A 21,465-nucleotide genomic window follows, 5' to 3' on the forward strand; every position below is an offset into this window, starting at 1 on the left:
GCATTTTTTGCTTAAAGCCGCGTCATAATTCATATGGCATAGACGCAATAATATCTCGGATGTGATCCAACGGACATTCTGCGTCATTGATAGAATTGATGCCCATTTCAAATAATTAATCTATTCGAAGTGGACATTAATACTATTGGTGACGTTCAGTTTGCCTTTTGCTAACCAGAATGATCCGTAGCCACTCTTACTATTAGCTAGCTAGATACATCGTTATCATATACGACGTAGGGAATACTTAGGAACTCTTAGGAAAATGACTAGTAGATTCACTGAGTAGAAATAAGTGGCGACAATCTTATTTTAATATGGTTTTTACATTGCCATAATAAGAAATACCTCTTTTGTAACAGCGGTATAAATAATCTAATTCCAGCTTCATTTTCGCAAAATTTACAAGTAGAAAGTAGGCGTTGTGAAGCATTGCATTTGCCACCGAAAAGTGAATCTTGTAGGAGACTGTAATAGAAGCCTAAGGTAACTTTACTCTTCAATATTCACTATAAAAATGACTATGGAAAGTAAGACGCTGAGATCGATCATTAGGGTACACTTGCTAGTTTCGAAAAATTGTTGAACAGACAAGGAAAGCGACTTTTTTCTTTAAGGATATATGAACCTAATGACCAATAAATACTTTTAACAACAAAAAATGAAATTAACTAGAACTACTACTAAACAGCCTAATTTTGTTAAGATTTGACGACACTTGACATTTAAGACTCTAATCTTACGTAAAAGACAATAGTAATCAGAATAGCACTTGTATGACAAATTATTCAAAACCATTTCGACTAGACTATTAGTAATGCTATACTATTTCAAACAAATTCTGATGGAGCTGCTGATTTTCACAATGCTTCCTTTTCTCAGAAGCAAGGGAATATGGGTACTTTTCAAAAACTACCACGTCACAATACTAATAAAAAACAGTGTTCATGTGGGCGCCATTGCCTAGTCCGTCTGAGTATTGGTCCTGGTAGAGGGGAAACTTGGCAAAAGCCAGACCGAGGGTTCAGCCTTGACAAGTTAAGCTGTCAGGCAGCTCCAACTGAATACCATACAAAAAAAAAAAAAAACAAAAAAAAAAAAAAAAAATGGGGGTATTCGCCACGATTTTGATTTCGGTTCCTGAATTCGCCACCTACGTTGATTTCTTATGGAGGGTGGCGAATCAGGAACACCATGGCGAAAAATAGGTGCAAAGGAGAAAACATTTTAAGAAAAATGATTTTTTTCTATTATTTTCGAGAAAATTTTGCAGTTTCCAAAAATGTTTCCGTGTCATCTTGAAGCAATTTAGCGAACACTGAACAATTGGCAATCATATATGTTGTAAAACGGTATATAATTCGGGGTGGCAAATAACTGATACCGTCAAACGGGGTGACTTGCAACGGCGAGGTGACTTGCAACACATTGTAACTAACAACTGAATTTCGCTATAAAACACAAATTTCAAAAGAAAATTCGTTTCAAATCCGTGCTTCAATACGTTTGACTTACAATTCAAGTAAGAGTCACGATTAAAGCTGTTATCATAAATATTTTTATACATTAAACATGATTCATTAAAATTACTTGAAACTGATGCTTGATGAAGGTTCGAAATCGTGACTTAAAAACATGGGATAGATTTAATATACAAAAGTAATACTCTACCTGGTGTTTCTGTAACTAATAACTGATAATATGACGAATTTTATTTTACGAAATTGTAGCAACAAGTTTTTAATAACCATATTTTTAATAAAAATGTACCTATGCGGGGTGACTTGCAACACTTTATTTCCAAGCAATTTAGAGTTTTATAAAAGTGAAAAACTTTTGTGTTAGGTCTACTTTATAATCAAAAGAGTAATAATTCATCAATCAGCAACAAACACTCATTAAAAATATTATTCAGTTAAGGTATTCGATCTTGATGATTTAACACATCTTTTTCCCATACAAAAGTAGCTCAATTATTTTCTTACAAAAAGTTATTCAAAATGCTGTTGAACTGTTTCCAATGCTTTAAATACATGAATAACAATACTTAACAAGTGTGACAAATAAAAAACACCAACATTTTGTTGGCAAAAAGTAAATTAGCATTGAGTGTTGCAAGTCACCCCGCATGACATTTAAAAAAATTCACCTTTTTGATGACTTTTGATATGACAAAATAATTCGATTCAATCTTCTGTCATCCCATTCTGTAGGTGGGCCGGCCATTAAAAGTTCTAATTTATATTTTTATATGATGTTTAGATCATGGTTTTGGTTGATTGAAGTTGAAAAGTGTTGCAAGTCACCCCGTTTGACGGTACATGGCGAATAGCGGTACACCTTCCCTACTACGGTTCTTAAACTAAGAATATGAAGTGTTGAAGAGTTGACTGTATTTATGAATAATGAAATTCTGGTCACTTACCTGACTAGTACCAATTCGATAAACAGATGAGTCTATTTCGTTAAAGTTCAAAATATTTTGAACTGTCAAATTTCCACCAGCATCACCAAGCAATCCGAAACGGCAAACGAATTCGGATAATGGTACACTTATTGGAAATCCTGAACGATATAAACGTGAAGATTGTAATACTCCCGATCCTCGTAACTGCAATATTACATATAAAATATATTTATAAATATATAAAAAATGTTTTTATGATTTTTATATAAATTTGTTGCCATTTCTTACCTGATTTCGTAGAAGCGAAATGTTTAAAATTTCTTTATTATGTATTCCTTTGGTATTTGAATGCACGTATCCAGTTGTTCCAGAATTATTATGGAATATGAAACATTGAGTGAAATGTGTTCCGGTTCGTCTTAAAGTGTCGATAATATTATCCACAGTGAACTTAACTCGCATCATTAGCGAATTTCGCTTTACTCCACTCGATGCGAACGATCGTCTTATACTTGAAACACGCCGCAAAGATTTATTGTCATCAGGACAAACAATAGAACTAAAATGAACTGCACTTCCGCTGCGTCTGAAGCAAACTGTAACAAGACTATTAATTTCTGGCTTTGAACTTACTTGAAGTAAGCTAGCAGCTTTACTAGTTGTTGGATGTTCATGACTTTCTTTAAGCCAGCCTAATGAATTATATGTTACAGGATTTGTTCCTTGCATATGTTGTAGAATAAATTGGTGCTCTTTCGGTCCCTTTTCCAGCAGCATCTGGCTCTCCCGATCAGAGTAAGAGGAGAACAATCTTTCCAAAAATGTATCATCGCTAGCATTGGGATACATGATTTCTTCATCCAACATCCATAACAAACCACGTCTATCCTGATCCCGTTTGTTTTGCGAGGTACGCACTACATGGGTTTGTGGTGTTTTATCGAGTAAATTTATTAAAGAAGTTGAACATGTTTCATGAAGAGGCTCATACCCTATTTCTACTAGCTCTTGTGCATATCGGTTGAGAGGTATATCGACGGCAACATGGTGGAAAAGTGATTGTAACCGTTCTTGTAAGTAATTATGTTTTAAATCAGAAAGCGATGCTTCGTTTTGCACATCATAATCGGAAGGATTTTGAAACCCTGGCATATCTACTAATAAAATAGATGCTGTTGTTGCATTGGATGTTGTAAGTGCTTTGTTCAATAAAGCTACAACTGCTGATACAGTTTCAGAATATAATCCAACCACTAGAGCTTCTAAACTATCCAAAGCAGATGTGAGTATATCCTGCACACCCGGTTGCTCAGAAATTGCATTTGCAAATACTGTGTTTGTCAATTCCTCCATCGAAACTCCTAATAGGGTAGCTGCCTTTCTAGCATGTGACGGTTCAGCAAACTGCACTCGTGTATTTGATTGCGTGCCTGTTATCGTACAATTGGCATTTCCCAGATGAAATATTGCAGCGAGCACACACCAAACTGATTTTACTGATGACGGATCCATATTGAGTACTTTGAAGGCCTGCTGTAGTTTGAAGAAATCGCATGAGGCTTTTTGTTTATCCTCAAGTTTATCGGATAGCTTTATGAAGAGATTGTTGGGAAAGCCATCATTTTCCAGATACAGTTCTTTCTGGAGATGTCCTTCAGCACCGAGTAGTAAACGTGAAAATACGTGGAATGTATGTTGCTCAATTTCGTATTGTCTTCTAATTTTAATTTTCTCTAAAAGTAATATTTGTACCGAAGCAGAAATTAACTGTCCATAGTTGTCGAAATCTAAACTGAAAATTTGGGTGCATTTCGTTGCATTGTAATTAAGACATGTTTGTGCATTTCCAAATGCTTCCAGAATAGTGCTTAGAGCGCTCACTTTTTCTACAGTCAAAATTTTTTTATTAGAACCTGAAAAAAAGAAAAAATATTATTATGTACATAAACATATACTTCTAACGTTTATGGATAGTTATCCAGCTTAACCCTTTCCCTGAGTTGGGGGTAAATATGACCCCAGAGCACTTTGACGGGGCTGTAACTTTTTTGTTAATGAACCGATTTATGATTTTTTTCACACGTTGGTGAGTTTCCGCGAGTTTTTTTTATTTGCGCAAGGATTTTTTGTTTCAATTATCTTGAACAATAGTTTTCAACACTCAGGCAAATGGACTATCGAAATTATGAAAATTCGCCACTAGAAATCATGTTAAAATTCATAAATTCACCTTATGAAACCAAAATTTGAGAACACAAAATATTTACGCGGCAACCTGAAATCTTTTTTTTTGTATTGTGCTCTGCAAGATAAATCCACGTAATGCGATTATCTGAAAATGTCGATATACCGTCGCACTGATAATGAAAATCACCAAATGATTCAGATTTAGCAAATTTGAAACATTTGCGTCCTTGAAGAACGAAAAAATCCAAGCCTACTTGAATTTTGACGTTGCGTTTGAATTGCGCGCATATCTTCTGCGCGTTACCGCCGCCGCTGGATGTGGATTTAAAATGAGCGCCGCAATATGGTATTCAGTTGTAGCTGCCTGACAGCTTAGGGACGGTTCAGAAAAGACGTCCATCGTTTTTCAAGATTTCTAGACCCCCCCTCCCCCCTCTGTCACGCATTTTCCAATACCTTACACGGAGAAAATGAAGTACTCAAAAGTGAGTTCATTCCACTCAATTCCGGGGGTTCGTGCGTTAACCTAATTTTGAGTTGATGGGGTATAAGTTGTTTGCATTTACAGCCATGCGAAAAAATACTTACTGGCTAAGTTGTTTTCACTCAATCGGCAGATCAAATAACTCAACTTCCAGTACTGTGCCACTTACTCAAATTTGAGGTAACGCACTAAGGTTCGGTTTTTGGGTTGTTTTGCTCTTCGCTCTCTGACAACAATAGAAGGAGCGAATGAAATGGGGAGAGAAAAATAACTCAAAAGTGAGTTAAAAAATACTCAAATATGGGTTTTCCGTTTTCTCCGTGTATACACGTACTGTCACACTTTCGTAAACCCCCTCCCTCCCCCAAATGATGGACGTCATTTTTGAATGGCCCCTTAACTTGTCAAGGCTGAACCCTCGGTCTGGCTTTTGCCAAGTTTCCCCTCTACCAGGACCAAAACTTAGACGGACTAGGCTATGATGCCCACATGAACACTGTTTTTTAATTAGTATTGTGACGTGGTAGTTTTTTACAAATACTCGTATTCTTTGCTTCTGAGAAAAGGAAGCATTGTGAAAATCAGCAGCTCCATCAGAATTTTTTAAATAGTAGTGTAGTAGTGTCATTACTTATACTGTCTAGTCGAAATGGTTTTGACTAATTTGTCATTTAAGTGCTATTTTGATTACTCCTGTCTATTACGTAAGATTAGAGTCTTAAATGTCAATTGTCGTGAAGTCTTTACAAAATTAGGCTGTTTAGTAGTAGTTCTAGTTAATTTCAGGTCTTTACGTTCATATATCCTTAATGAAAAAAGTCACTTTCCTTGTCTGTTCAACAATTTCTCGAAACTAGCAAGTGAACCCTAATGATCGATTTCATCGTCTTACTTTCCATAGTCATTTTATCGTGAATATTTAAGAGTAAAGTTCACGGCGTGTAAATGGGAAAGGTTTATCACAAAAAAATAGGCATCGCTAAATCTTTCATCATACGAAAATATAGGTTGTTACGTTTAATTTGTTTTGCTTAGATAGTATGCTTTGAAAGCCTAATTAGTTGTTAAGCAAACGATGAAAAACACAACATTCAAATTGCATTGCTCCGTCAAACTCGGTTCGAGAATTACGTACATTGCAATCATTCAATGACGATCATCGACCGGCCAGCAGAGTCAGTGAACACGATCACGCTGGGAGAAACTGGGGAGATAATCGGTATCAATACACATACTCGAACAACCAGAGGCAGCTACCACACTAGGAGATCATACCGTGGACAAGTGAGAAGCGTCGCCACCACTACATGAGAGCACGAGAGAAGGAATGGAGCGAAAGATCCGTCGGCATCATCATGCTGGAGAAGTTAAGTTCAACACGGCACGCACACCATTAAAGCCCGCCGGCAGAACAAGTGAACGATCGCAAAGGAGTGGAGTTTAATTGTCTTCCATCTGTAAGCCAAACCGCGTGTGCCGTTCAGTCGGCGGTGAAAATTTCCATTTCGGAATTGAACAAAGTGCGTTCGTTAGAAAACCCCTCGAAGACGGCCCACTGGATTAGCTGATCTTATTCTCGACCTGTGAGCAGGTGTAGCACCCGGAAACCTGTGTAAGAAATCGATTGGCCAGATGGAAGAACAACAGGCCAAAAGAAGGTGAGCCGAGTGATCATGGCTTCGGCCTAAATTTTGCGAAACTAATTTCCGCCATCTTTGATTTGGCAGCTAAATCCGCGTGTGCTTTCCAAGAAGGAGGGATTCGTCGAAAAAACAAGACCGTCTGGATTGTCGGCCGCCATTGCCGAAAATCATTCCCGATTGGAAATAGGTGAGCCCAGCTTTAACTGATGCTGGATTCGCCACTCTAACTGTTAATTGTTCATTCGATTATCTAGATGACTGTCCACGCACGGACTCTGGATTAAACACGCTAGGTGGAGACAATCGTGTGAAGAGCAGGAGAAAGTCGAGAATCATCACCGGTCAAGCCGAAAGCCAACTCGATCGCCAGAACTATCCCGACAGAAGCGACTTAGACCGGATCACGTCGCAGAGCAGAGAGCCCCTCTAGAAGGGTAAGATTCGCGCTAGCTGATCTGCAGAGAATTTTGCTGACGTTTCGTCGCCTGCAGGGCTCTTTTCTTTCTTACAGTTTTGCGCACTCAACGTGCCTAGAGGACGAGACAGGTCGCAGGGTCGCGGCGTCGTAAATCGAACATTCCGTTCGCAATATCACCCACCCCACACCCGAAGAGCAGTCGCGCCAAGCATAGCGCGCAGGACAGAGGATTTCCGTAGCGGAGTTGCCACGACATTCAGGCGAGACGCGTAATACGGAGGTTTGCTGTACCGGAGGAGTTTTGATCGGGGGTGTGCCTATCGAAAGGTGGTGGATATGTTGGCTAGGAAGGCGGCAGCTGTGCAGCATCAACAGGACCGGCGCAAGGCTTCCCTGGAAGATTATCCGGTGGCGTAAGAGCATGCAGAGTCAGTGAGTCCTAGAGCTTAAGAGCAATGCATATTAGCTTTTAAGAATCCTAGTGCAGGATAGCGTAGGAGGTCTCAGGACCGAGAATAGGAGGCCAGGACAGGCAAAATGTTGAATATACGCATTTAAAATGAATTTTGCTGATTTATGATTTTCGTGGTGCACTAGCCCTCAGTGTTTGTGGTCTGACTCTCTTTTCGCTCATGGTAGTTTTGCTCTACCGGGTCGGGAAACTGCAACACTGGCGCCCAACTGAAAATCCACAACATTTAGCTACCGTAAGCGATTTTTTGGTTTTATGAACTTTTTGGTTTTGTGCATTTGATTATCCGGCCTTGATAATCAAGGATATTTTAACCCTTACGCATAATATTTGATATTAAGATATGGATTATACACATTTGACTGACGAAGAAGTGACCTACGAGTTGGCTTTACGCAACGTAGTCTACCTAGGTCCGACCACCCACAGAGGGAAAGTTCTCCGCCTCAAGGCTCTAATCCAAGAGGAGAACCTCAGAGATAGTAAGCCCACTAGTTCGGAACATGTTATGAGTTCCCAATCAAACATAGAACTCAAACATAGAACCGAGTGACTTGCGGGAAGCGCATGGCATGCTAAACGTGCATGTCGACGTGCTGTTGAACAAAATCAACGGAACAAGTGTAGTGAATGGTGTGCCAAGAAGTGAGAGTGTTGTGAGTCAAGCGCCATCAACCGGCGCAGCAGTTGCCAGCCTAACTTCACACGCGTCGGACGTACTTCTTTGCCTTTCTCGCTTTCGTTTGCAGTTTGTGGAAAATGTGCAGTGCTCGGAATAACACTCTAGTGGTTGACTTCAGTGTTCTCCCCATTCGCCCTGATGTGGCAAATGTACAGCAATTTTTGGAGAATGAAATAAAGCTCCAGCTTACTGATATTAAGAGCATACAGTTGTATCACACGCGCAACTGTGTGCTCATCGAAATGAAGTCGAAAGAGATTGTCGCTCGGTACCAATTAGAGCATAATTGGAAACGAACAATGCTTTATGGAAACACGAAATTCCGAATTCCGGTTTACATCGATTGTGACGCAGTGACGGTTCGAATTCATGACCTCCCACCGTCGATGAGTCAAGTTACCATCGCGGACCATATGATGAAGTATGGAGAGGTAATCTCCATTAGAAATGATAAGTGGAAGCACTATTTTCCCGGTGTTTCAAACGGAGTGCGAGTACTTAGGATGAATTTACTCCGCGAAATTCCATCGTTCATCACTATAGAAAATGAACCTACTATGGTCTCATATATCGGCCAGTCCAAATCATGCCAGCGATGCGCCGAGCCATCTCATCCTGGCAGAAAGTGTGCAAATTCAATTGCTGCACCCGCTCATAAATCTCCGCAAACATCGACAGCATCAAAATCGTCCGACGAATTGTTCAATCAGGATGATTTCCCTTCCATAAACAACAACCGGCAAACATCACCATCTCTTGTTCGTGCAAATGACCCAGCAGAAGCGAAACAACAGAACGACGACGACTGGACTGATGATGACAATGGATCAAACTCATCCACCGAACACAATGAGGCTACAAATAAGCGACGGCGATCGAGGCGGGTCAACGAGAAGAGTGCAACAAAAAAGGCTTGCTCTGATCAGTGTTCCCCAAACACGGGTCATACGGAAATTGAAATGGGTTTATCGAATAATAAACTTGTAAAGGGTTTGAATTTTTCTATTAGTAATAGAAACTGAGAATCGGCTCTGTGATGCTGAATACGGCGTGTGAGCCAAATAAACGAAAAAAAAAAACCGGCGCAGTGAGACGAAGCAGTGACGAGAACGAAGGAGCAGTCGGAGGAACGACAGATGCCACGATTCCAGTGGGCGACACTTCGAGGCAAGACTCCACACCACCACCTGTGACGTCATTCTCGGGTGGACAAGGACAAGGATTGCTGTTTTCGAGCTCGTTTCGAACACGACACAACGAAGACACTGGCGAAAGAGAGTTTAGACAGCAAGCCACATCACCACCACCTCCCTACCATCCCCGGGATCGCAATCCATGGAACTCCACGACACGGGAACACCAGTCGCTAGAAACCCGTGAACTGCAAGCAAGGATAACGGAGATGCAGGAGAGAGAACAGCGGATGCGGGAAGAATACTACCGTATGCGAGATGATCTGGAATGATTGATTCACCGAGAACGACCGGCGCCGGAGCGAGTGGACGAAAAGAGAATGCAAAAGGCGGCGCACAACTGGCCGTTTAAGTTCCGTGGTGAAAAGGACACGACGTCACTCAACGTATTCTTGGATCGCGTAGAGACCTTCGCGAGGTCGGAAGGAATGAGCGATGCCACACTTTTGAGCTCCATCAAGCATCTTCTCCAAGAGGACGCCATCGACTGGTACGCACGGGCAACGTCGCAGAACCTGTTGCGAACCTGGGAACAGTTCAAGCGAGAGATCCGCAGAGAGTTTTTGCCCAGCGGTTACTCCCAAATTCTTCGCCTGGAAGCCAGCTTCAGATTCCAAGGAAAAGAGGAATCTTTCGCAAAATTCTATCGTGATATATCGGCTCTTTTCCGCTTTGTGGATCCACCTATTCCGGACGACGAGAAGTTCTTTCTGGTGAAGAAGAATATGAACGAAAACTACGCAGCGATCGTCACAGCAGCAAGACCACTTTCATTGGAAGAAATGGTGGAAGTATCCACCGGATACGACGAAACGAGAATGCTCCTGAACAGACAACGCAGAATTCCGATTCCGCATAGTGCGCTACTCGAACCGAACTTCGCCACGCCAGTATCGACCAACAGACCGCCACCGATTCAACATCAGCAGCAGCCACAGCGCTTCGGCAGAATCCATGTGGTGGAGGCGGAAGAAAGCATTTCCGAACAGGAACCAGGTGAAGAGCATTGCGAAGACCCTTGGCAACACACAATTGACGAGCTGGTGGAGCAAGTCAACACGTTGAAGCTTAACCTAGAGCGGAGAACTACGAGGCCAAGCTTTGCCGCACGCGACGAAAGGCAGTCAAGGCTGACGGACAGGTACAACCGTACCGAGGCGGACGTTCTGAGAACAGGGAGGCAGCAAATAAGGGAAGCGCAAGCACAGCAGCAGCGGCCACAAACGGCGCCATATCAGCAACGGGCAACCACAACAGCAGCCGGAACAGGCTCGAAGCAGAGCGGGCTGGCAAGCGCAGCAGTGGATGCCAAACACGGTGCAAGAACCGAACGAGAGCGACCGGCGGAGCTACCGCCTACAGCCAGAACCGATCAGGCAACCGGAAAGTCGCCATGAAGAACAGCAAGGAGCTCCGAACAACCAGCGGCTAGCGATGGTTTGCTGGAACTGCGACGAGGAAGGCCACAGATTCATGGACTGCCCAAAACCGCAAGCGATCCTTTTCTGCTACCGGTGTGGACGGAAAGGCTACTCGTTGCGCAGTTGCTTCACGTGCCGCACGGACGCGGTAAACTATCCAGCGGAGAACCAGCAGTAGAGGGGAGCAGCTCTCCGCACAACTCGGAGACCCCTCCGGCATTCCCGAATTCGACAACATCAACTCCATCATCATCAACCCCGGAAGCGACAATCGACCGCACGCCGTTATCTCAGTGCTCGGAAAGGAGTTAACAGCCTTGCTGGGCAGCGGAGCGAACTGTTCTCTGCTAGGAGGAGCAAGGGCCACGCTAGCAGAAGAATGCGGTTTGCAGAAAGGAACCGTCTGTTGCGGAATAAAAACGGCGGACGGCACAAAACATAGAATAACCAATTTCGTTTATCTTCCAATTGTCTACAACAACCGCAACGAGGTTCTTCCGGTGCTACTGGTGCCCTCCATTCCGGACTGCATCATTCTCGGAATGAACTTCTGGGAAAAGTTTGGAGTTAAAGCGGTGTGTTGCACAGTCGAATCCCAGCAGAAAGAGGAAGAAGGCAGCGAAGAACAAGAGATGAAGCAGCTTTGTCCCGAACAGAAGAGACGTCTAGAGCAGGCGATCCAAAAGTTCCCGAAAGCGGTTGAAGGCAAGCTAGGACGTACCAGGCTGTACGAGCATCGAATAGACGTAGGAAACGCACCGCCACGGAAGCAACGGCACTATCCCATGTCGCCATATGTTCTGCATGAGGTGAATAGGGAGATTGACCGGATGATAGCGCTGGATGTGATCGAGGAGGCGCAGTTCTCGCCATGGAACAACCCGCTGGTTGCCGTCAAGAAGAAGACTGGGCAGTATCGCGTCTGCTTGGACGCTAGACACCTCAACTCCATCATGGTGAACGAGGGCTACCCGATTCCCCAGATCGCGGCGATCACCAACAACCTCCGAAGCAGCAAGTATATCTCGTCCATCGATCTCAAGGATGCCTTCTGGCAGCTACCTCTCCATTCCAGTTCGAGGCCGCTAACAGCATTCACCGTCCCATCTAGAGGCCACTTCCAGTTCAAGGTGGTGCCATTCGGACTATGTACAGCTAGCCAAGCTCTGGCGCGACTTATGACACACCTGTTCACCGACTTAGAACCACTGGTATTTCATTACCTCGATGACATCATCATCTGCTCCGAGACCTTCGAGGAACTCATAGCACTTCTAGAAGAAGTAGCCCGCCGGCTACGCCAAGCAAATCTCACGATTTCGGCGGAAAAATCGAAGTTTTGCAGGGAGAGCATGAAGTACCTCGGCTACGTGATTGACGAACAAGGCTGGCGTGTAGACGATGAAAAGATCCAAGCGATCGTGCAGTTTCCAACTCCAACGACAAGGAAAGAAGTGCAGCGTTTTCTCGGTGTCTGTAATTGGTACCGACGCTTCATCGCCGGATTCTCACAACTGGCGGCACCACTTACGAACCTGACGTCAGGCAAAACGAAGTTCCGATGGAACCCGATCGCCGAAGAAGCGTTCCTAAAACTGAAAGCAGCCCTGGTTTCGGCACCTGTGCTAGCAATGCCGGACTACAGCAAGCCATTCGCAATAGCGTGCGACGCCAGCGACACTGCAATAGGAGCGGTGCTAACGCAGGAGGTCAACAGTGAGGAGCACCCAATAAGTTACTTCTCGCAGAAGCTTTCGTCGTCGGAAAGGAGGTATTTGGTGACGGAGCGGGAATGTCTCGCGGTGATCAGAGCGATCGAGAAGTTTAGAGGATACGTGGAAGGAATCCGGTTCATTGTGTACTGCGATCATGCGGCGCTCAGCTACTTGAAGTCCATGAAAAACCCGACAGCGCTGATGAGCCGTTGGCTGTTGCGTCTCAATGCGTTCGACTTCGAGATCCGGTACAGGAAGGGATCCATCAACGTTGTTCCAGATGCTCTTTCGAGAACGGTAGCAGAAGCAGTGTTCACCGTAGATCAGGTGCAAGATCCGTGGTACAGAAAGCTGGTGGAGAAGGTGAAAAGCGAAGGAGACCAGTTCCCGGACTTTCGCATAGCAAACGACACGCTGTTCAAGAGCTGCCGCTGTAAGGACGGAGTCGGTGTAGTCTACCACAAGTGGAAGCAAGTCATCCCGAAAGAAGAAAGATTCTAGCTGATCCGAAGATTTCACGACGAACCAGCAGCGGCGCATCTAGGCTTCTACAAGACTTGGCACAAGATACAAGCCCACTATTACTGGCCGCAGATGCAGCAGGAAATTAGTGATTATGTCAGGAACTGTGCGACCTGCAAAGCGTGCAAAGCACCGGGGAGCAGAATGATGCCACAGATGAGAAACCCGAAGCCGGCGAAAACACCATGGGAGATGATATCAGTGGACTTTGTCGGTCCGCTCACACGTTCCAAACGAGGCAACACGGTGCTGTTGGTAGTAGACTGGGTCAGCAAGTACGTGGTCGTCAAGCCGATGCGAACAGCGGATTCACAGAAGATGGTGGAGTTCCTAGAAGAAGAAGTTTGTCTGAAGTTTTCTCGTCCACGGCTGATACTGTCCGACAACGGGAAGCAATTCGAGTCGATGGTCTTCAAATCTTGGTTGGCGAAGCACAAGATTGAACACATGAAGACAGCTTTCTACTGTCCACAGGTCAACAACGCCGAACGCGTCAACCGCGTCGTAGTAACCTATATTCGGGCGTTGCTGGACGGCGATCATCGAGAGTGGGACGAAAAGCTACCGGCAATCACGGCGGCGATAAACGCAGCTCGGCACGAGGCAACGGGTGTGAGTCCGCACGAAGCCAACTTTGGGCGAAACCTGTTGTTGCACACAGACCTCTACACACAGCAGGAGCTCAACACGCCAGAAGATCCGAAGGTAGCGCAGGACCTGAGACTCTCAGCAATTCATCGAATCCAGAAGCTGATCATCGAGCGGATCAAGAACAGCCACCAGCGTGCGAAGCAGCGATACAACCTTCGCACAAGATCAGTAGCGTTCAAAGTAGGAGATTTGGTTTGGCGACGATCATTCGTTCTCTCGTCAAAGGCGGATCAGATCAACAGCAAACTAGAGCCGAAATTTGTTCCGGCGATCGAGAAGGAAATCCTCGGGACGAACCTCTACGTGTTGGAAGATATTCTGAGCGGCAAGAAGGGAAGATTCCACGCGAAGGACATCAAGGCGGACTAAGCGAACGTGTTCAAGCTATGCAAACAGGCGGTGCCTGTCAACGACGAAGCAGAACGCTGGAAAAAACACCATCATTGGGCACAATTACAGCGACCAGGAGGGCATAGAATCGAACTGATTCTGCACTTCCGTTACATCGATTTGAAGACATCATCCACGGGGATCTACGTTCCTAGAAGCGAGATTCCGGACCGGACGAACTATGTACACAGGCGGTGCTTGTAGACCAACAACAGTAGCGATCAAAAACACCATTTTGGGAGCATCAACCACGAAGACTGAGTGAGACGAACCGCTGCAATAACACTCACCTCAGCGACACCGATGGTGAGCCGATAGCAAGGATTTCCGTTCATCCGAGCGAGGTTCCGAAACGTTAAAGCTATGTCCGCAGGCAGTACCTGTTAACCATGAGTACCACGCTCCAAAACACGTACCAAGCGGGAAAATGACAGGAAGTCAGGTGTGATGAGCAATAACTTCGATACGACTACCTCTCCACCTCGACGTTTCGTCAGCTTTGTTGTAGATCACGATCATCGCAAGAGACAGTACACGATTTGCGATCCCATCCTTCAGAAATCAGGACAGGTACAGTAGCAGGCAGGAGAAACAACGAGCGGTACCGAAACACTTCCATCGCGCCAGGAAGCGTACCGCGCGCCGTTCGCGAAGCGGGAGAAATCGCACCCTGTGTCTTTGGAAACGGGGAGCAGGGAGCTCGGCAGTGCACCAGCTGGCTTTCGGATAGGAGGAGTGGAGAGTCGGAGATCGACGACCAACCATCGGTTCGACGCGGCTCAAAGCTTACGGCCACTATCAGGCGCAGCGAAATCGCATCTGGTATCACTGAGAGAGGAGGAGTCGAGGCGAGGCCTACAGCGGGCGAGGGAGATTGGGACCCTGAAAACCATCGTGAGTAAGGAGGCTCCAAATACCAACAAGAATAACGCAGCAAGACATCAGCCTACAGCAGGCGAGGGAGATTGGGACCCTGAAAGCCATCGTGAGTAGGGAGGCTCCAAATACCATTACAAGCACCTAGCAAATCGACAGCCTACAGCGGGCAAGGGAGACTGGGACCCTGAAAACCGTCGTGAGTAGGGAGGCTCTAGATACCAAAAACAGGACAATGAATCAAGCGCAGTGACATCCCGAGAAGCACCATCATCAAGCTATGTCGGCAGCATGCTGCCAACCAGGAAGAGAAACGCTCACACCAAAACACACCTAGTGGTCATGCCGTTAGCCGATCGTGACAAATCGAGCACATCAACAATACGACCACCCTCACTACATAGAGCTATGAGTGGCACCACTACGAAGAAACGAAATACGATCTCGGCAATCCAACCAATCCACGACTGGAGCGGTGCACACGAACCCTCAAGTGTTTCCAGTCAATTCGAATGCGTGGCCAAGGGTTAAAGATCTGGGGGTCGTCATGGAATCTTCATCCCAAAGGTAACGCGACCAGGGGCGCGGTAAACCCTATTTCTCGGGCCCATGATGATTTAGTCGCGGAAATGCTTCTTTTCTCAGTATATCCGCACAAACCAAAACAAAACCATTTTTCCTTAGTCTGTAAATATAGCTTCTTAATGTTTAGTGCGAAATTAAGCCTATTTTAGTCAACACAGTAGGCTAGAATCCAACTTGAATGATGATTGGCCGTAGGATTTGATGAAGCTGGACAAGGACTTTGGTCAGAGACGAGTTGAGAGGTCGAAGAATCTGCCAGGCGCAGCTGGTGTAAAGTTTGGTATAGACTAAGATTATATAATTAAGGCGATAGTGGAGTTTTGATTTGGCAAGCAGCCGAGGCTTGCGTATGATGAAGTTTAGTAGAGTTAAGGCACACGATATAGCTTGAGGTCTGCTCAAGAGCTTAGTTGACCGACTTGTCTCTGACCATCATCCTGAAGAATGAGCGAAGTTTTTGGAATTTTTCATAAATCGCTTGATCAACGATTTATGAAAAATTCTTCCGCTACGGTAGAGTTATGTTACGTTTAATTTGTTTTGCTTAGATAGTATGCTTTGAAAGCCTAATTAGTTGTTAAGCAAACGATGAAAAATACAACATTCAAATTGCATTGCTCCGTCAAACTCGGTTCGAGAAACCCCGCAAAGCCTTGCCATGCCACCACATTCAGCCGACGTACATTGCAATCATTCAATGACGATCATCGACCGGCCAGCAGAGTCAGTGAACACGATCACGCTGGGAGAAACTGGGGAGATAATCGGTATCAGTACACATACTCGAACAGCCATCATCCCAACCAGAGGCAGCTACCACACTAGGAGATCATACCGTGGACAAGTGAGAAGCGTCGCCACCACCACATGAGAGCACGAGAGAAGGAATGGAGCGAAAGATCCATCGGCATCATCATGCTGGAGAAGTTAAGTTCAACACGGCACGCACACCATTAAAGCCCGCCGGCAGAACAAGTGAACGATCGCAAAGGAGTGGAGTTTAATTGTCTTCCATCTGTAAGCCAAACCGCGTGTGCCGTTCAGTCGGCGGTGAAAATTTCCATTTCGGAATTGAACAAAGTGCGTTCGTTAGAAAACCCCTCGAAGACGGCCCACTGGATTAGCTGATCTTATTCTCGACCTGTGAGCAGGTGTAGCACCCGGAAACCTGCGTAAGAAATCGATTGGCCAGATGGAAGAACAACAGGCCAAAAGAAAGTGAGCCGAGTGATCATGGCTTCGGCCTAAATTTTGCGAAACTAATTTCCGCCATCTTTGATTTGGCAGCTAAATCCGCGTGTGCTTTCCAAGAAGGAGGGATTCGTCGAAAAACCAGACCGTCTGGATTGTCGGCCGCCATTGCCGAAAATCATTCCCGATTGGAAATAGGTGAGCCCAGCTTTAACTGATGCTGGATTCGCCACTCTAACTGTTAATTGTTCATTCGATTATCTAGATGACTGTCCACGCACGGACTCTGGATTAAACACGCTAGGTGGAGACAATCGTGTGAAGAGCAGGAGAAAGTCGAGAATCATCACCGGCCAAGCCGAAAGCCAACTCGATCGCCAGAACTATCCCGACAGAAGCGACTTAGACCGGATCACGTCGCAGAGCAGAGAGCCCCTCTAGAAGGGTAAGATTCGCGCTAGCTGATCTGCAGAGAATTTGCTGACGTTTCGTCGCCTGCAGGGCTCTTTTCTTTCTTGCAGTTTTGCGCACTCAACGTGCCTAGAGGACGAGACAGGTCGCAGGGTCGCGGCGTCGTAAATCGAACATTCCGTTCGCAATATCACCCACCCCACACCCGAAGAGCAGTCGCGCCAAGCATAGCGCGCAGGACAGAGGATTTCCGTAGCGGAGTTGCCACGACATTCAGGCGAGACGCGTAATACGGAGGTTTGCTGAACCTGGGGAGTTTTGATCGGGATGTGCCTATCGAAAGGTGGTGGATATGTTGGCTAGGAAGGCGGCAGCTGTGCAGCATCAACAGGACCGGCGCAAGGCTTCCCTGGAAGATTATCCGGTGGCGTAAGAGCATGCAGAGTCAGTGAGTCCTAGAGTTTAGGAGCAATGCATATTAGCTTTTAAGAATCCTAGTACAGGATAGCGTAGGAGGTCTCAGGACCGAGAATAGGAGGCCAGGACAGGCAAAATGTTGAATATACGCATTTAAAATGAATTTTGCTGATTTAAGATTTTCGTGGTGCACTAGCCCTCAGTGTTTGTGGTCTGACTCTCTTTTCGCTCATGGTAGTTTTTGCTCTACCGGGTCGGGAAACTGCAACAAGGTTTTTAGCTTCCATTTGACGTGTTCCCCAAAAAAACCCACCGATGGATCCCGAACATTTTTTTTTATTTTTTATTTTTGTTCTTTTGAGTACATTATCCTTGGTCTTTAAGCTCGATGAAAGTTTCATTTCTATGTATAAGTTCATAAAATAAATATACATACATATATATTGGTTTCATTTAGTTAAAAACAGAACTGTCCTATATGATTTTGAGGATTTAATGAGCTATAGGACACTCCTTCGATTAAACATGTTGGAAGTTCGACTGTTCAGTTATTCGTACTGTGGAAGTATATCGAATCGAGCACTGTTTCCTTTCATGGTTAGAATTCATTACATGTTTTCTTCTTCTATCTTGCATTACAGCTCTGCTGGGACATAGCCTGCTTCCCGTTAAAAAATGAGAATTTTCTTTGCCAATCAACTTTAATTATTATGAGGTTCATAAAAAGTGGAATGGATCAACATTACAACAGCCTACGAAAGTAAATGGAATACGCTTAAACGTCCTATTCCTCAAGTCTTAGCTAAAACATAAAAAATCCTCATTAAGTATATTACTGAGGCACCCGGAGTAAGTGACAATGCAAAGAGTTTTTTAAAAGTAATGAAATTTGTTTGGGGCCTTCCTTAGCCGAGCGGTTAGAGTCCGCGGCTACAAAGCAAAGCTATGCTGAAGGTGTCTGGGTGCGAATCCCGGTCGGTCCAGGATCTTTTCGTAATAGAAATTTCCTTGACTTCCCTGGGCATAGAGTATCATCGTACCTGCCACACGATATACGAATGCGAAAATGGCAACTTTGGCAAAGAAAGCTCTCAGTTAATAACTGTGGGAAATGCTCACAAGAACACTACGCTGAGAAGCAGGCTCTGTCCCAGTGAGGACGTAAATGCCAAGAAGAAGAAGAAATTTGTTTGATGTTTTTGAACATGGAATTTGAAAATTTAGCAAGAACGTAGTGGAAGATATTCATGTTGAATCAAACCATAAAAAATAATTCCACCGTATAAGTGATTTTCTGGTAAGCAATAACACAATTTTTTACAATTACTGCAGTAATTAAAACATGTCAGCAGCTTACAAACAAGAAAGTTTTACCATTTTATACTCCTTTTAAATTGATACCATATTCAAACAATATATGTTTTCTACATGAAATGTGGTTAATTATGTGATTATTGGCTGATTATTGACAACGGTAAGTATGATGAGGTAGATTAACAAGTTAAATATCATGTGCTTATTTGCCCCGCAGAGTTGAGTAACTGCAATTAACAATGGATTTTAAAGATTTTCTAAGGGTTTCAATATCTCGAAAAGATACTTTTCCATTCGTGCGCACATCAGCGAATACAGGGTGCGCCATCTTTAACGCCGATCAATTTCTAAATATGAAATATTTTTATTTAATTTAAACTATTTGGGCTATTTCATGAAAACAACGTTAATCAAGTGACTGCATTTATTGGTTTGTAGGGAAATGGGCTCCATGCTGCATGTATTTTACATTACCTATTGGAGCGTTTTGGGGGGTTTTGCGATGATATCGGCACAAGAGTCTGCCTTGAGCTCGCCAATAGTCCAAGATACTGTAGCATACACTTTGCTTTTCAAGAAGCCTCTATAAACTTGAGTCAGGTGAAGTCAAATTAGGATCTCAAAAATCAAATCATATGTCCCCTTTTTTATATCAGATGTCCATGGAATTTCCGTTGCAGAGATAATAATGAACAAACTTCCAAAGATACCGAATTCCAACGACTGTTCCGTGCTGGTTGACAAAAAAAAATGACTCAATGATTCTTTTGGCGCGAACACTGGTACCGTAATCCGGGGGCAAATTGATCACTGGGGTGAATTTGATCAGGTCGGTACCAAAAAACATTTCCTTCCAAGGATGCTGAAGGTTTCATTGGCACAACAGACATTCAATGTTTTCTAGTTTATACATGTATTATGATGATTTTGAACTAGTTCATTTTTATTAGGGTCAGTTTGCATAGAAGTGAACACAGTTTTTGAAGGTGTAAGCAATACAGTTGGAAATGTCTTTGCCAAACAATCCACTGGTGCAATGCCTATGTTATCTTTGAGTGTTTAAAATGATGTGTAAGCTCAAGTATGAACTACTGAATGAACTTATTTTGATATCATACAGCATAGCCAATATAGTTTTTTTGCAAATAAAACTTTTAATCTGGAATAATGTGCTAATTTCAAGGGAAGTTGCCTACATTTAGGCGTATTAGGCAGATTTTCAAAAATGTAAATTTGCAATAAACTGATCAAATACTCGATTTATAACAATTTTTGACATCATTTTCCGATTCAGGATACCCTAATTTAGTAGACAGGGAAATTTTTAATTCTATAATATGCTTGTTATATGGTGATCAATTTTGCCACAATGTGTCATTTTAATTTTTTTATATTCTGCTAATCTGCTAATATCAACGCACCCCCTAGCCATGGCCAATCTGCGTTGTTTACACAAACATCCCTATAAACCCCACGCTGGGAAATACGTTACCGAAAAAGGCGTTATGAGGTTCTGCACTGCATTATTGTATTGGATTTACTTTAATGGCATTGTTGTTAGCAATTCACAAAAAGTGAAAGAGAAAGAAAACATGATTGTGCAGGCAGAGCCCATAGGCTATGCTATACCAGTTAGCACGCCCGACGCACACGATGACAGAGTGGGTAGGCTCGCACCATCGTCCCGCCCTTCTACCTATTTTTGAGATAGGCAGTTCTGTCAGGGTGTAAATAGTTATTATTATCCATGTAATCAAAAATGTAATCAAAAATCAAAATGTTCTCCACAATGGCTTGGAGGTTTCCTTCTTCATTTCGGTTGTTCTGGAAAGATAAGAAAACAAGGAAAGGAAGGGGCCACACCACTCCACAGAATGGCGGCCCATCTGATATTAGTTTGTGTTAAATAATATTGTTGTGAGTAGAGATCCTGAAAGGGAGAAATGCGAGTAGGCGGTAAGCCGCCAATCGAACCGTCAAAATCCCATTAGCTTTCGCCATCGCTGTGGTAGATGTTTGTATTTGAAAAGCGGTTGTTAGCGACGGGTCTACCGCTCTGAATTCACGTTCTCTCAGATCTTGCCAACGCACTTCCTGAATAGCAGCCCACGCGCACGCCAACTTTTTCGCAATTCACGAGCCAAAAGGGCTCACTCGTCCAGCGTTCATTTAAGGGGTCCTGACGTTCCCATCGGTACCGGAGTTTCCAAGTCATGTCTTATTTCGTTGCCAGGTCGGTTTGCCGGAAAATAACGTTCGTTTCTTCTTCTTTCTCCATTTCGTGGTGGATAATGAATTCGGATATGCCTACCTTACCGGGGTCGCGCTACCTACATCACGTTGATGGACTGCCATCTTAGGTGTAGCTGACGTGATACAGCGTTTCGTACTCAGCCCGCTGGATACCAGAACAGACGCTATTTGAGCCGCACCTCCTGGTGTACAGACGCTCAGAACGCACCTCCTCACTCTAGCTGATGTCAGAA

At 44.2% G+C, this 21,465-nt stretch overlaps 1 protein-coding gene and 2 long non-coding RNA genes across 5 annotated transcripts in view; 2 read left to right on the plus strand and 1 right to left on the minus strand.

The window, feature by feature from the left end:
• The window catches only part of LOC5572998 (unconventional myosin-XVIIIa), a 381,144-nt gene that overhangs the window by 197,901 nt on the left and 161,778 nt on the right, over positions 1-21,465 (minus strand). For both annotated transcript variants that reach the window (XM_021852938.1, XM_021852939.1), the window contains 2 exons: positions 2,696-4,320; positions 2,426-2,611 (listed from right to left, as the gene is read on the minus strand). In XM_021852938.1, coding sequence (XP_021708630.1) covers positions 2,426-2,611; positions 2,696-4,320 — 1,811 coding nt within the window. The remainder of the gene's footprint in view (positions 1-2,425; positions 2,612-2,695; positions 4,321-21,465) is intronic.
• On the plus strand, positions 6,034-7,703 carry LOC110679026. 2 transcript variants are annotated; one of them, XR_002502146.1, is made up of 3 exons: positions 6,034-6,736; positions 6,806-6,908; positions 6,976-7,703. It is a non-coding gene; the product is annotated as an uncharacterized LOC110679026 (long non-coding RNA). The 2 variants fall into 2 exon arrangements; XR_002502145.1 differs by having other exon boundaries at positions 6,034-6,908.
• LOC110679025 lies at positions 16,103-17,839 on the plus strand. The gene is made up of 3 exons (XR_002502144.1): positions 16,103-17,035; positions 17,103-17,282; positions 17,339-17,839. It is a non-coding gene; the product is annotated as an uncharacterized LOC110679025 (long non-coding RNA).

The sequence above is a fragment of the Aedes aegypti genome, chromosome 3, assembly GCF_002204515.2.
Source record: "Aedes aegypti strain LVP_AGWG chromosome 3, AaegL5.0 Primary Assembly, whole genome shotgun sequence".
NCBI lineage: Eukaryota > Metazoa > Arthropoda > Insecta > Diptera > Culicidae > Aedes > Aedes aegypti.